Below are 16,324 nucleotides of genomic sequence, written 5' to 3'. Positions count from 1 at the left end.
GGAAGTAAGCGGAAACGGAAGTGCTATCTCAATCAATTAAGCTTCGAATTTAGGTAAGTATTTTAATAAGCGTTTTATTTCAGGAAAAACGCTGCTATTAAATAAAAAATTCAAACTCATGTATTAATACAGTTCAACGTAGCGAATTTTGATAAATCAATGATTGCATATAGTTGTTACAGTATAAGTGGAGATAAAGAACAAAAAGTCCAATGCAGTATTAGTTTAATTTTGGTTTATTATTCTTCGGTGAGCCATAAAAACAAGTTAGGTTAGGTTAGGTTACGGGAGTTAATATCACTTCGCAACTCACGACTGCTATTTATGACGTCAGAGGTTGAAATGACATAGGTAATAAAGCTGTCCAATCGTCGTCTGACATCTTAAAAAGAATTAATTTACGACGATTTCAATGTCAGAGTAAGTCAAGGTGGTAATAAGATCGACCATGAAGCTTGATAGTAAAATCTATCTATCGAATTAGTTTAACGTTACAAGTTTTTAGTGCGTAGGTACAAATTACAATTTGCAAGAACTCAAAATTACAATTTTTATGGAATGTATTCCATCCGGTATCCGTTCATAAGGCGAAGCTTATGAATTTAAATTTGTTAAATTTACATGGGTTTTTTTGCCGTATTTTCTGGTATTTTGCGCAAATTGTCCGTTTTGCGGTCACTGAAATGACCTATATGGGAATAAATGTGGGATTAATTGTTTTTTTTTGGGAAGTGAAAAATTACTCGAAAGTGAGTTTATTCAAAACGGTATTTAAATATCTTTGAAACAATAGTCATTTATCGTTCGCGTAATATATCACACGTATAATGAATTTCCCATATGACTATTGTTTACTTTCCTGTCCATCTTTTGCAAATATCGAATATTTTTGATTTTCGAAGTGATCATTTGTAAATGACGGACAGACATACTTTAGTCATAGATCACATCATGAACTATTAGGCTGTATATACAAAATTAAAAAAAAAACAAAAAAAAAACATGACGTTACCTATGGACTTTAGTAATCTGTTACAGTAAAAAGTTTACTCCGGAAATATAAAAAAGGAGTAGAATTTTTACTGGCATTATAAAAGTGTAACTTTAATAAATGATATGGAATTAAAAAAAAATGCTAATAGCAGAGGCAGAAAGTGTTCGTGTTATATAGAGGGATAAGTTTGAGGTTACAGCAGAACTATAAAAGTTAAAGCAGTATCAACAGGTCAACACATCGGATAACTTGGGCATCCTACGCTAAGTCGATATTATTGTCCATTTATATATTAATTTTATATACTAATTTTTGCATACAAGCCGATTTATCACCATTTTTTCAATACTATGCATTCATATATATATAGTAACTCGTCATGTTAAGATAGTGGAAACGCTGATTCATTTTTTTTAATATTACACATTTTTGATTTATTGGTACAGTGAGCCGGATATTCACAGTTCGATTGTGATTTGACACGAGTTTATAAATTTTTGCGATGATGAATTCAAACTTTCAAGACTTGACGTTTGATTTCATTTTGTTTTTTTTTTTTCATTTATATTTTTTATAAGTTTCATTTCTTTTTACATCTAGTCGTTTTCCTTTTTACTCTCCTGTACTTCAGTTCTATTCGATAGTTATTGTTTCCATACCTACACAGAGAAACACTTTACAGAGTAATGAGTAGTTAAGCTATATTACTTTGGCCCATTATAATAACGTAGTTGAAAATTGTTCGATCGCTAATTTCGATTATGGTAAATCATTAGAAATTTTCCTTAAAGGAAAAAAAATATACGAAATTGGCAACCGAACAAAACTGTTATAGAATTTATCTTTTCTAAAACTTATTAATTTATAAAAACAACCCGGTTTCATGACATCCCATTCTATTAACTCTTTATCAGTATTTCATTTTGTCTCTATTTACTTTTCAGTCTACAACTATCACTGTCTTTTACGTACCTTACATATATCTGTCTCTTTCTGTGCGGATGTCGTGATACCGGGCTGAGCCCGGTTAGATACACTAGTTAGCCTAAACATCGCGAATAACGGACATTGCATGCTCAAGCAGTACCGAACTACAGTCTGACGCTTTCCCAAAAGTTGATTATTTTTTTTATCGTTTATTTAAAAAACCTGAGTTGACTGTACCGCCCCACCTCCTTACCCATTGGCATGCGATTTATGTAGGCTGTGATGATGTTACTTATCCCTCATTACGAACCTTCAAACAGTCACTGTGACTAGATCCCGATAGATATAATCACTCAACACCACATCGCGATATTAATATGACTGTTTCTTTCTCTCTCTCTATCTTTTATTTAGTCATACTGACTGTTTGATTTTTTTTTATTTACTATTTTTGTCTGTTTTTATTTTACTTTTATTGTTAAAGATAGTGTTTTTTTTTGCTTGTGAAACGCCAACCCGATATTTCCTCGCTACTGATCCAAAGCAACCCAAGCTCTGTTTGAATGAATGAGACGCCGTCTGTATACGTACCCGACAGGCCGCACGGCGTACTAACCGTTAACGATTGCGTTACCGATGCATACCGATCAATTCAGCAGTAAAATGTTAATTTCGATAAATTTTGCCCACCGTTTTGATTTTACGTATTATTTTTTTGTGTAACGGATTGTATTCAGTTACTGCTGCTAAAGGTACGATCGTTTTGAGTGTGGAGTGGATTTTTCTTAAAAAAAAAAAAAAAAGAACAAAAATAGTTGTACACTATTATAGAGCATGCCGTGAGATTCCGCGTACTAACATGTTAACCGTCTCGGTCGACCCGTCTCTTTCCTTTGCCGTTGTATTGTCAATGTTTTATGTGTTCCTTTTTTTTATGTTTTTGTTATGTTTGTTTTTATTTTTGTTTGTTTGTGAATGTTGTCCTTTAGAGCCGTTTTCGGGGGGTGTTGTCAGTCAGGGATGTAAGCGTCACACTGGGCAGCGAAGAGTTTTTACTGTCTGTAGTTTTTGCCTTGCCTTGCCGTTGGAAAATTGCCTTCATTGTGTTATTTTGCGTATTTTGTTAGGCTTGTTGTAGTGTCCGTATGTAATATGTAAATAGTGGAACATCTAAGGGTGGCGGCTGACGGTGAGTATAACGTATACCATAACACGTTCCCGATTAAATTAAACGTCATAAAAAGAATAACTAATGCAGTGATTTTGTGTAGCTTCCTGAATGTTGACGTTATTATAATTGTGGAGCTACCAACATATATTTAACGTGACCTTGATTCGTAATATTATCTTTAGACGAGGATAATAAGATTCAGGTAAAACACAATTTTAATATCGTGAACACCTCATAGGCCCGTTAAACTTTCCTCCTTGGCTCCCGGAGATTTGATGTTTGTTACTAAAATAAAACATGGCATGCTAGAAATATAAGAGTGTTTTGGTCATACAAAAAATTCCATACAAAATGAAAGATACGTCATAAATTTGCGAGCCACCACCATTGAATCGTATGGAATTTGATAAAAAAATAAAAAATTTAAAAGTGCTATAAATCGAAATTTAAATAAGTATGAAGTGAGAGGCATTTAGGTGATGCGTCATGACGGCGATTTGGTAGTCTCCCCTGGTCCCAGCATCTAGGTGTCATTTCCCTGCGTTGTGTAGGCGTAGTTTAGCAGTCGATCTTCAGGGTAGCTGAGGTCTCGAATCGAATCCTATTTTTTTTTGTATTTTTGTTCCTCATTATCGTTTTATGTTATTGGTTTGTTTCTCATTTCTGTTGGCACTTCAGGTCATATTTCTATCACGCGACACCGGCCCTTGGCCGCATACATGCCTCATGTGACACCGAACACATATTTTATGTTCACCTCTAAAACTGTGCCCGTGTTTTATTTCGCGTGCATGTCTATATAAATATTATTTCATTCGACGTTTTATCGTACTGTACGTATTCTATCGCTCAAATCCCTTACCCAGATTTCTTCATTTAACCATAGTGTTTTTCAATGATATTTCATCTGTTACAAATATTTACGGTTAAACTGTGAAAAACCGGTTACAAATTCTTCGATAGCTATCAGATCTTCATCTCCATTCTGACATACGAACTGACACGACCCTTCAATGTTTTCGTACATCTTCGTGTTCTAACATCGCCAAACACTAATTGCCCCATTACCCTCCATGTACAGACACAGATTACAATTTTATTATTATGTACCACTATAAAGGGTCTGTTTTTCCGTGTTGGCCTGCTTGTAGCTACAGCAGATATGGGGACAACCTTTTTGGTTAAGAAACGTTTTTGAAGCATTAAAACTAACTTGATCGTCCGGACGTCATCTGTTCTATAAATGGCAAACCCTATTAATTTCCAATACTTGTTCATTATTACTCCTTTGTAACCTAATCTATTGATTTAACCTCCTGTGTCACCTAATCCATTGATTTCATGTACATTCATTTAAGTCCTAGCAAATTTTTTAATTACATTTATTAGTTAGCAATTTAGATTACATTTTGTAGTTATAATGTTTGGTCATCGATAATTTTGTTTAATTTCGCCTGATATGTAGGATTATATTTTATTTCTATTTGTATAACGAAACTGCAGATGACCTTGAACAAAAATAAGTTGCGATACGCTCTAGATGATCTGGGTAAAGCATCGTTTAAGGCAAAAGACGCCCACGGTCGAAGTATTATAAATACTTCAGTATTATAAAATATTCTCATGCGCTCAAAGAATTGGCCCTTACATAATTTTCGACTACATTTGAATGTCAGCAAAGTTCTCCATCAATAGTGATATGTTAGTAAAGATTTCCATTGCACACCTTGTACTCATCTTCACAATGCTGCCACTATCACATTCGGTTTCGGTGCCTTCCCTTTTTCCCTTTAATTTCATTCTTCACGCGAACGCATATTTATCAATTTAATTTTACCACCCGATGGTTTTTCATTGGCGAGATGACGTCGGACGAATGAGATTGGTTCTGTAGGAGTCTGTTAAGGTTCAACAGTGGCGTTTGCCCTGTCACTGGGGTGTGAGAGCCCCATATCTGCGAGCGGTTGTAAAGCTAGGGCTGCGTGGCATAGGACGGTGTGGAATGGGGCGAGCCGCGCGTCGTAGAGAGATGTTGTTGGCAGCCTCGGCCGGTGCTGGAGACGGAGGTGTAGTGGCGGGCGCGGCGGCTGGCGGCGCGCTGCGTGCGACGGACGCTCACGGTACACCACCCCTAGCCTGGCCCTAGCATAGCCTAGCTCAGCCTGGCCCTAGCCTAGTGCTCCTAGCGGTTAGCGCCTAGCTCCCGCACGCTCAGGGCGAGTCAACCCGCACTATCACTAGCTTCGCAATTCGCATCCCCGTTCTGTGAACCAACTAACTTCGACCGATTCAAGGTCAGTTCCATTTTCGAGGAATATCGCAATGATCATTTCATGAGGGCTTCTCTCGAAGTTGCTGCGCTTTATGTAGTTGCATCTTATATTTAGCCCAAATTTTTCGATTTTCTAGTGTTTAAGGAACGGAAATTAAAACGTCGGCTGGCGAAGTGAAATAAATGCTGAGCTATTGTTATCGGCTCGGTATCGGTTTGGAACAATTGCCGTAACTTTTGGAAGATGGATTCCGGAAGGTAGTGGTAGTGTCGCTGACTCGCCGGGAGCACTCCAATAGTTTTGTTCGTCTGTTTGCATCTTCCCACGTGTCTGGCTGTAGCTGTTGTCATCCGGCACCGTCGCACCTCTGTCCATTCGTGCCGTCTCCTCGATACTCCGAGCACCCCTCGTCCCCCGCTTGTTCTCTCCCCAGAGTCGCCCCCTTCATAGCCCGGGCCGGTCGCGCGGTCCGCGCGTTGCATGCGTAGCGTAGAGCGTCCGCGAACTCTGAATACAGCCCGGGGCGCGAACGGAGACATCCACACCACACTCTCGGCTCGTAGTGCGGTCTGCGGTCACGGTGAGGTCGGTCGGACGGGGCGGGTTGGCGCGGCATCACCGGCGCGCGTTGTTGGTTGCAGCTGCGCGTGGTGCGCGCGTTCAAGTCGACGCTCGAGGACCTGGAGGAGCGGCTGTCGGCGCACTCGGCCGCCGGGCTGCGCTCGCGCCTGCGCGCCGCGCCGCCCGACATCGCCTACATCGACGCGGACGACGTGCCCGCCGCGCCGCGCACCGAGACCACCATATTCTGAGCCCCGCGCCCTCCGCACCGCGCTTCCACACCCGCCCACTGACGCCCCGGGCGCACATCGCTAGCCGTTCAACCGCTCACTGAACCTCCTCAATACAAGTTTTGTGAGCTCCTAGTCGAAGGTCGATTTCAGACTATCCATATTCCGTAACGTCAGGGTAAAGTGCGATATGCACCTTGTTTTCAAGCTCAAACAAGCGCTCTTGTAAATTAATAAAACAAGAATTTGCGACTCTAAATCGTTACATTAGGTCCATTTTGCTTTGACGTCACTGTTTTGATACTCGAAACGACTCCACGATTGCGAGTGTAACAAAACTCATACTTTCTGGAAACGACACAAGACATTTATATACGCCTTCAGCGACTGCCGGGTTAAATTAATTAACAAAACTGCCATCACTATGTCGCGACAGTCTCAAACTGCAGAACTGACCGATGTGCGCCCGCACACTTCACACACACACACACACACGCATCGTGTACTTAACGCCGCAATCTCCGCGCAATCTCATCCCGTCTCCGCCGCGGTCCGCCCGCGCGGACCTAAAACCCTAGGCGATAAGATTTTTTATTAAGTGTTGAAATTTTTTAGATCTAGGTAGTCGATAGCAATAAAGTTAAAAACTAGAGGCCCGACGTTAGGCTCCTAGACCGCATCGTGCCTGTTACCGCGCCAGAGCGCATCTGTACGTTTACTATTGTACCTGCGACCTGCGACTTAACGTTACGACGTCGCTATCAACAGAAAACTGGATGTTTGACGCTCGGAGGAAGCCTAGCTTGAGCTTGACCGGTCGCGGGTCGCGTAACGAACACTGCTATTTTAGAGACGAAAGTATTTTGTAAATAAGTTTGTAATTTTTTCTCGAACGTCTTTGTATGTATATCGGAGGTGATATTTTGTATAGACGTTGTGAAGACTTTAGGTAACTCCTTTGAAATTATAACTTTTACTCTAATGATTCTTTAGAACTTTACTACGTAATCGATACTTGATATAGTTAGCGTTCCGGGTAGCTTTGTGTGATTGACGGGAGCGCCAGAGCTCCTCAGGCGACTTGACGTTTTGTTTCATAGTAAATTTTGGGACCACTTTACCCTGTTTCTGCCTAAAACTGGGATACAATTAGATCTACAATTATTATATCTTTAACTAAATGTTGTTTTAAACAGAGTATATTCATATAGAAGGGACACTATGTATTCCAAAATAGCTAGATAGACCTTGTATACGCCTACCTGAAGTTTAGTATGAATGGGACTCAACGCTCAACTGAGCTACCAAACGATGTATGTGTTAATCGAAACCTGTAGCGAGTATGAGAATGTTACGAGATCTATTTACGATTAATAAATTTTGAAGCGAAATTCCATAGCATTTTCTTTCAATAGTGTTATGGTGGGGGCCGCCCAGTCTTAGAATGTCGCTCTATTTCAGATGTTAACGGTAAGTTTAGGTCGAGAGGGACGCTGCGAGACGCCGTAGGTACTGTCAGTGTAGCTCTGTACATCGTATTGTAGTGACGCATGACCCGTGTTGCACGTTGTGTGACGTCTTCGGTACATACGCCGTCACGCCCTCTGTTAACCGTTTACGACCGTACGAATCCGTACCGAACACAAATCAGAGATCACGTATAAGTCAACTCTGATGCCTCTTACATCGAGAGGTGACGCGTGCCACCATTTTGTGACTTGCACGTCAACAAAATGGCTGCCACTTAGATTGTAAGTACAGAGTATCTATTGAAGATGTATTTACTATTTATTACATTCGGTACAATTTTTTTGTCTTAATTTTTTCGATTGTAATTTTTTTATTAATTTTTTTGGCTTCGCATTTATAGTGTGGTCATGCTTATGTTACAGCGTAATGCATGTATACAGATGTCTGTGAGTATGCACAAGTAAACTTTTTTTTTTAATTAGACGTTTGGTAGCGTATCTGAGAGTTTTTTTTTTATTTACGCTTTTATTAATGAAATTTAATTTATTATTTCGTATTAACGGAGTCTCGAGTCTTAATTATTTTATACGCATAAAACTCCAGTGATCAAACTTAACGAAATATTTTGTTTACTCTTATCACAACAACTACCAAACCTCTAACATTTAGTATATAAGCAGCTATAAAAAAAAAGAAAATCATAGTAATATATCTCCACTATTACACCAAAACTAGAAATTAAGCATATCTTATCATTTTTGAAACTTAAAAAAGGAGGATTTCGTTCGTTTTTATTTTTATCGTTTTTTTTTAATCGTTTGCTCGGTTGTGTAAGTACTTATTTAATAAGTTGATTTCATTATTTTGTTTTTGACTTCCATTACTTATAATGTTTAAATATACTTATATTACTTATCCGGCATATAAACGACCATCTTAATATTAAAACTCATTTGAATAAAAGTATTTATTTGAATTGTACCGATATTTCATTTAACTGTACCTACGATATCGCAGCACGTATAGAAAACGAGATCAAAGTAACCGCGTCGGTAGCTCACATACCGGAGAACTTTTACTTAATACGTAGTAGTACTTAGCTTCCCACACGGTATTTTTTCCTTAATAATATAATTTTTATATATTTTTTCATTGCTACTGGATGCCCTGGACTGCCCCGCCCCAGCTAGTGAATGCCCCTATCTTAGATAAACTTAGGCACCTAATTAGTAACGAAACTGCTATCTAAACATTTTTTACTAAATTTTTCTACTAACAGCTACAACTCCTCACTTCTCGTAGTTACGGAATTCTAAAACCAAAAAAAGTTAACGCTTACTAACGAATTCTTAGATGCACTCAAAATTTGTAGAATTTTAGAAAAACATATCCAAAATTGCGACACCGAGTGGATTAAAACTATATCGTTCGTCATCGGAATTGACAAAGTATAAGTAAAAAGTACAAAAATTCGGTTTTGAGGGATTGTGAATCAGGAATGAATTGGTCGAGAATGCCAGTGCAAAGGATTTTTCCGCAATTCGTGTGTTTCTAAAATTTTAGAAATTTACCATCAGTGTGTTTTGACACTGCAGCAAAAATGCGAATATTAATAATTGAAATGTAAATTACCTAAAAAAAAGAATATCTGAAGTTGAATATGTTTTTATGAATATCTAAAGTTGAATATTTTTTTCGCCACGTGAAGTTTGGTTTTGGAATGCCGCCGACCCTTTTCCTTAGTTCGTAAATTGGCAACACCGAGCAGTTTTGTTACTCGTAGTGTTTCGCCTAGCTGCGAGTGCCGGCTCCGGTGCCGCTCACTGACGCGTGCGTCGTTGTTTTGCAGCAAAAAGCGGACATATTGGCCGGCCGCAGGATATTTGTCAATAATTATTTGGCGGAGCACAGGAGGATCAGCGTACAGTCCGGCGGCAGCTCATTGCCGGCGCTCAGCCCCGTGTCGCATCAGAGCGACGACTAAAACTAAAGAACACAGAGTAAACTAAACTAAACTATAAACCGAAAAGGCTACACTTAAACAACTAAATTTATAACAAAGGTTATTCAAATATAACTAAATTTACACAAAAAAGTTATTCAAACAGCAAAAAAATTTACACAAAAAGTTATTCAAATGACTAAATTTACAATTTATATGACAAATTTTTACAAAGCTATGGAAGACTAAATACATAGGTACGTGTTTACCGAATGACTATTCTAAAAAATATAAAACTTTGAAGTTTTTGCACAATATTAGCTTTTCTGTGATCGTATCGAAGTGATCCAAATATTAACTGCCAATAATGAACGCCAGTTGAAAATTTACTATAAATCATATAATCCCATAAAATTTTCTCTTTTCCGTAATATAAAAAAAATCTCTTAAAATGTAAATGTAGAATAGTTAAGTCTTTAAATTGTTTACTAAATAAATATATTAGTCTAAGAAAAAATATTAGAATTTGCTAAATGAAATATAAGATTTAACTTAAAAATTATGGTGCACCTTTTTAGAGTGAATATTTTAGCGATAATATTGCAAAGTATTCTTTTATAGCCGATATATTAAAATGTGAGTCATATAAGCACGTTCATTTATTTTTTTACGAGATGGTTATAATATTATCGTTAGTTTTTTCTGTAAATATTCGTCAACACTTTCCTTCTTTCGTTTTCAAATGGATGTTTTACAACGTTGTTGTGTGTTGTGCTAATGTTAAAGTTTTATAACGAGATCATTAATTTTTATATGAATATATAAACTCATAATTTTCCGCTGCCAAGTGCTTAAGTGTTTTGGACGATATTTAAATTTGCTTGATATATTTTTATTATTTTCTTTATGAATGCATTATTTTGATGTGTTAATCTTATGGTTATAATGTGTTATTGTGAAGTTATTTGTGTTAAATTTTGCATCATTGGCTGTGCTGTTTGGAGATTTTACGTACATATTTTTATTTGTTTATAATTGTTGGATTAGGTCTTATTATCTTAATGTTGAAAATGTCATAGATAATCTGTGCATGTTCTAGAAAACACATAAAATATTTAGTTAAAGTTATACTTATAATTTGACTGTTTAATCTACACTGTCCACAACTTCTCCACACTTTACACCGTCTTCCAAACATTATTACTCTTTTTTTTTAAGTTCTTCCTTTTATAGTGACACCGGACTCGTTTTCAAGCAAATTTAAATATTTTCACAATGCAGTGTGATAATTTTAATATATATTCACGTTAACTATGTTATAACGTTTGTATGTAATGGTACTTTAATGCACTTTGTGTAGTGAAATATTCGCCTGCTACTAAATATTAAGACTAGGGGGGTATTGAAAATATACCTAAAAAATATATTGAGAAAAATTCTAATACGTGTTTTTGATGTACACCAAGTGATAGTTATAAAAGTAAAACTTTTATCAAAAAAAAAAAGTTTATAATATTACGCTTATAGTGTTTTTCCTACACGCCGATAGTATAATAATAAAAAATAACACTTTAATAAACATGTGGAGCATGGTTTTCTGCGACACAACCCTCGATCTTTGGTATAAACTGGTACAAACTGGTACTCTAATAATTCGTTGTTTCTATTGCTTCTTAACTCTTAATAAACTTTAGTAATAAAGTATCTATACTCCAAAGTAACTTTCATTTCACCCCGTGCCTCGTTGGGAGCTGCATTTACAAGGTAACTGGCCGACTACGGAAGTGTGATGTGTTCTTGATGTTGGCCAAATGTGTTAGATGTTGGTGTCCAACGTTGGCCGGAATGATTGTCGTACGATAGCTCGATGTTAGAGATTGCTTAGCTTCCTATATAGTATTAGCGATACTTCGCATGGCTCTTAGACTATTGTGAATATTTATTACGTTTTCACTATTCACGAATATGATGAATAACTAAACTTAGTAAATTTTAGCTCACTGCGTTTTTGTAAATCTTATATCTGTGTCAAGTTTATTAATTAGGTCAGCTTTTTAGTTTGTAGTGATAGACGAACATAAACCGATTTAAAAATTTATATTATTTTAATATAATTGAGGAAAAAAGTGAAAAAAATATTTAAAAAAAAATAAAAACGGTTCATATTATGTTCTTCATTCATTTGCAATCACCCTATTCACCATAGCGCTTCATATATTAGTTATATTATATAATTAAATAATAGATCTATAGATATCTGGTATGTGAGCGACTCCGTCAATATTATAAGTGTGCTTACTAGCTCGTATCGCATGAAGGAAACAAATGGAAACACACACAACTGTGTGTGCGAACACAACGTACACAGACACACAAGCACAAAAAACAATGTTTTTTTTATTAAGAAAAAAACAAGTTTTACAAAGCTTCAACTCGCATTTATCTCGTCGAGAGCTACATGTATTTTCAGATCAATGTTTTTTTTTCAGTATCGTATTATTATTATGTTAATGATTTGATTATGTTTTTATTTTTATATTTAATATATTTTATGGATGTAACGGAGCCCTGGATGGAAACTGTATAAATATAGTTGTTAAGTGCACAACCCATGAATGTGCTTCTTATATCTACGGTTATAGGATATATATACCCTGCGTTATTTTAGTTCACCTACTCTCTATTTTTAATTTATCTTCTTCCTAAGACCTGTTTCGCTTCGCGAGACTCTGCTTCGGACAGTCCCCTGTAACTACACTGCAAATATTTTATCACTGAGCTACACTATCGAACGCTATTCTAAATTCTATATCCTTTGAAAGAGCTACAAATAGCAATTTGCAATTTTTAAATAGTTTCATTCGAATTGAATTGAATTTAGTTGCAACCTGAAGCGACCATTACTGTCCTTTAATATTCACTTACGCATCATTGCTCCGTCACAAAAAATCTCACATCTTTTGGAGTATATTTTTTAACAATGATAATATTTTAAGACTTCAGTTATCTTAAGATAGGGCCATAACTCTAACATGCAGAACATAAATTAACATTTTCATTATTTAGAAATAAATAACTACGAATAATTTCCACGTTACAAAAGTTAATATTATTGGGTATAGTGATTTCATAGTTTCTATTATTAGTTTCTTATGTTTTGAATTTGGAATACCGTTCGATCGTCAAGCACCGCGATACAGTCTTTAATGCAAGGACGCCCGTGTTCGTCCTCTCTTCGTGTCGTGAATCTTTTTACTTCATGTTCTTGTTTGGTTTTCTTTTCCATGAATCCCCATTGCACACGGAAGGTCATAGGTGGCGAGTTACAAGAACGCTTGATTCCCGTGCCCTACAGCAAGACTTCTACCGATCAAGCTGTAAGATTTCAAACGCCTGCTCTTTTCACACACACCTTTCGTTTGTTTTTGACTTCGTTTTTGTCCTAACTTGTTTATGTTTCAACTGTTTTTACTGTACTCTATACTTACAAGTTTTTTATATCCGTCACTATGTTTGTTATGTTTTTATATGTTTTTTCAATCCACACTGACCCTTTAACTTCACTCTGTTCTACTGTCTATGTCTTTGTATATATTTTATTTTTACCGCTTATGTAGCTCATTACAGACAGCTAAAATATTATAATGTGTATTATATATTATGTGACCTATTTTCTATGTATGCATAGAATTATTTAATTATCTAAAAATATGTTATAATATATATTATAGATGTCTGTGACGTGCCTTATCCCACTTTTAATTTAATGTAGAAGTAATTTTTGAATTTAATCGGTCAGTGTTTAGCTTGCATGCCTATCATGGCGGGCATGAACCCCAATGCATGTATTTAATGTAAAACCAAAGGGTTCCGAAACAAAATAACTTTATGATTTAAATTTTTTTTCTTTCAACTTTGTTGTTATTTATCCATATGTGTCTTTAAACCATTCAACGTGCAATACCGTTTTTTGTGTCTATAACATCTTTCTTCACCATACTTTATGAAATTTATATAAAGTGCGAAGAAAATGGGAGATTTTTCAACATACGAAAAGTGATATATTTCTCATACTTCGTAGGTTAGTAAAGCATCTAAGATACGGTATCTTAGAATATCTTAGAGTTTAAATATAATAAAAGTGAGTTAGTACTTTTACTCAATGGTTTGAAAAAAATATGGCTAAGGGAAAATTATATAAAATTATTAGAATTTAATGTTATAAATATATTCGCTTCACTCATGACGCTTGCGTAGATTTATAATATGCGGTCATTTAATATATTTCTATTATATACTTTCTTATTATAAAAAAAATTTAACGCGCATATTTTAGGCAACTTTAGATGTATCAGCTGTAAATTATATTTATTAGATTTATGCGTCCATCTGCAACATAAAATTTTCTCATTTTTGCCAAATATTACTCGTAAATTATTAATTTTATTTTTATCGTTATCATAAGCTGTCAGTAGATGTATATGTATTTTATGTTGCCCCATACTTTGCACCAAATTAAGCCGAAATACGAGCTCCATTACAAACTCAATAGGGTTCCGTCATGGATGCTTCGAGAACACTGAAATCCATTCGACTCCATATATAGCTTTTAGATTAAAATTGTTTTAGGCTAGAGACGCTTCTCGAAACTAATAGCAGGTGATATAAACTAGGAGATACTAGCTTTGCTTTGTACTGATGGGAGGTGAAGACGCGATCGATGTTGCTTCGAACTGGCATAGCGAGCTTCGCGACTGGCTCAAATATATGGAGGATGAAATGCAGTCACAGAGAAAACATACCGATTGTACATTACGCACTCGCCGCAAGCAACACTTTTATCGGTACTAAAAATGCGAAATAAATCAGAGCCTTCATTCGAATCTTAATTTTGCACAATATGAATTTTTTTGGTGTTAATTTCTACTTTGTAAGTTTTCGAAAAATTCTCATTGAAGTTAGAGTATATCCGAGTGCTAAATGTGCGATATTCTACCTACGTTTGCTCATTTCGTCGCGTTGAAATTAACTACGATTTTCATTGTATCGAAAGGACGCAATCTAGTTGCAATCCTGGAAAACTGGCTTGTCACTAGATGACGCACATTCTATACCATTTCAATCGTAGTATACTGTTACGCGATCGAATAAGTGAACGTAGGTAGAATACCTCACAGTCTCCCTCCGTTTGACCAAACGACGATTTGCCATCTTCGTGCTATAACTCGGTTTTTTAACTTGAGATACATTGGGGGCTCTGGTGACGTATTCCGTATTTTCAGTGCCGTAATTGCGTTGTCCCTAACTCGTGCATAGCTTAATGCATGGGAACCCACAGACCACACCGACACGTTTCTCACAAGCAACGACCTATGTCTGTATTCAGAGACGAAAGGGGCAAGTAGAATCACTGCATGGCATGCGGGGAGGGAGCCGGCAGTATCGCCGGCAATTCGACCTGCAATGGCGGACGTATATAACCACACCTGCGACATTTGGGAGGCCGGGGCAAAAGGACTCGACCACTCAAAAATTTATTGGCTGAATGAATTCTATTGAGACATACCTAGTAGTCGAAGAAATTTGGTCTGACACAAATGTCTTAACTGAATTTACTAAAAGTAGTGTTAGCAAGAAAAGTAATGCTTCTGAAACCCCCACAATTTAGTTGAAAGATTGTTTAGACGTGTTTAGACCAAATTGAGCACCACTATTGCACTGGGTTGCGAGGAAAGCCTTTGGTGCTTGGGTTCTTTTGTCCCGGTCTTCCGGATCTATGCGTGGATCTGTGACTGGAATTTTGAATTACCTACCGCTTTTCGCCTTTTTCTCAATGGCTCGGTGTGCTTCTATTTGTTCATTCCAACATATGTACATTTTTTTTTACAATGTGTGATTGTAAGAATGTGCGCCCTTCTGATTTTACACTCGCGAGTTTTTTTTGGCTAAAACAATGTTTCCTCTCGAATATTGGATATATTAAACCATGTTATAAACCAGATATATTCTAACGTTAAATTTAAAAAATCACTCTTGAATTCTAAATAACTTAAGAATTTAAGAGTGATCTATAATAAATATTTTCACATGGAAACTTTGGGTTTAAGAATTTAATTGAACAGTGTAAAGCATCTCTTACTGAAATAGTGTTTTGTCCATAATAACATTTGGTGATGAACCAGAAGGTGTTGCTACTTGGTTTTTATTTTCGTATTTCTGTGCTCTGGCTCACGTAAAGAAGATTCTGAGATCATCCTCATGTAAAATTTAATAATTTGAATTAAATCCAATTCACTATTCACGTTCATAGGATTATCTCTTTTTCATAGCTTTTTTTGACAGTAAGAAGCGTCTTCTTAGGAATATATCAGGGAAAAGAATGGGGCATTGACCCTATTTTTTATTGCTTTGGGTAATATTAGTGAATAGACCAATATGTTGGGTGTTTATGGAACAAATATTTTCAAGTTAAACTGAGTTTTGATTTGATTTTTTTTGGACCATCTGGTGACATTGCAATCATGGTTAATCTTTCAAATATCAAACAGTGTAAATACCATTTATTGCGTTGATAGAAATACATTAGATATAATTTTGAGCCTTAGGAAGTAGAATACATGTAGACGATGGGCGAGAATTATTTTGTGTCAAATTACGACGACGTGAGCCAGAGCTAAATACCATTTATTCACCATTTTGTGACATTCAAGTCGTATCACACTAGCCACTGCAGTTTTTGACGTCAAACTTGACTGA

General features: G+C 36.3%; 1 protein-coding gene across 11 annotated transcripts in view; it reads left to right on the top strand.

The window, feature by feature from the left end:
* LOC120634427 (plasma membrane calcium-transporting ATPase 3) overlaps positions 1 to 16,324 on the top strand; it is a 281,705-nt gene that overhangs the window by 261,991 nt on the left and 3,390 nt on the right. For 9 of the 11 annotated variants that reach the window (XM_039904957.1, XM_039904955.1, XM_039904960.1 and 6 more), the window contains one exon: positions 12,877 to 12,945. In XM_039904957.1, coding sequence (XP_039760891.1) covers positions 12,877 to 12,945 — 69 coding nt within the window. Of the gene's footprint in view, positions 1 to 5,083; positions 5,213 to 6,006; positions 7,551 to 12,876; positions 12,946 to 16,324 lie in introns of those variants that run through there. The other 2 variants (XM_039904962.1, XM_039904961.1) reach the window with 2 other exon arrangements.

The sequence above is a fragment of the Pararge aegeria genome, chromosome 24 (assembly GCF_905163445.1).
Source record: "Pararge aegeria chromosome 24, ilParAegt1.1, whole genome shotgun sequence".
NCBI classification, from domain to species: domain Eukaryota; kingdom Metazoa; phylum Arthropoda; class Insecta; order Lepidoptera; family Nymphalidae; genus Pararge; species Pararge aegeria.
The sequence above is the reverse complement of the archived record's forward strand: the minus strand, read 5'-3'. Positions and strand labels throughout refer to the sequence as shown.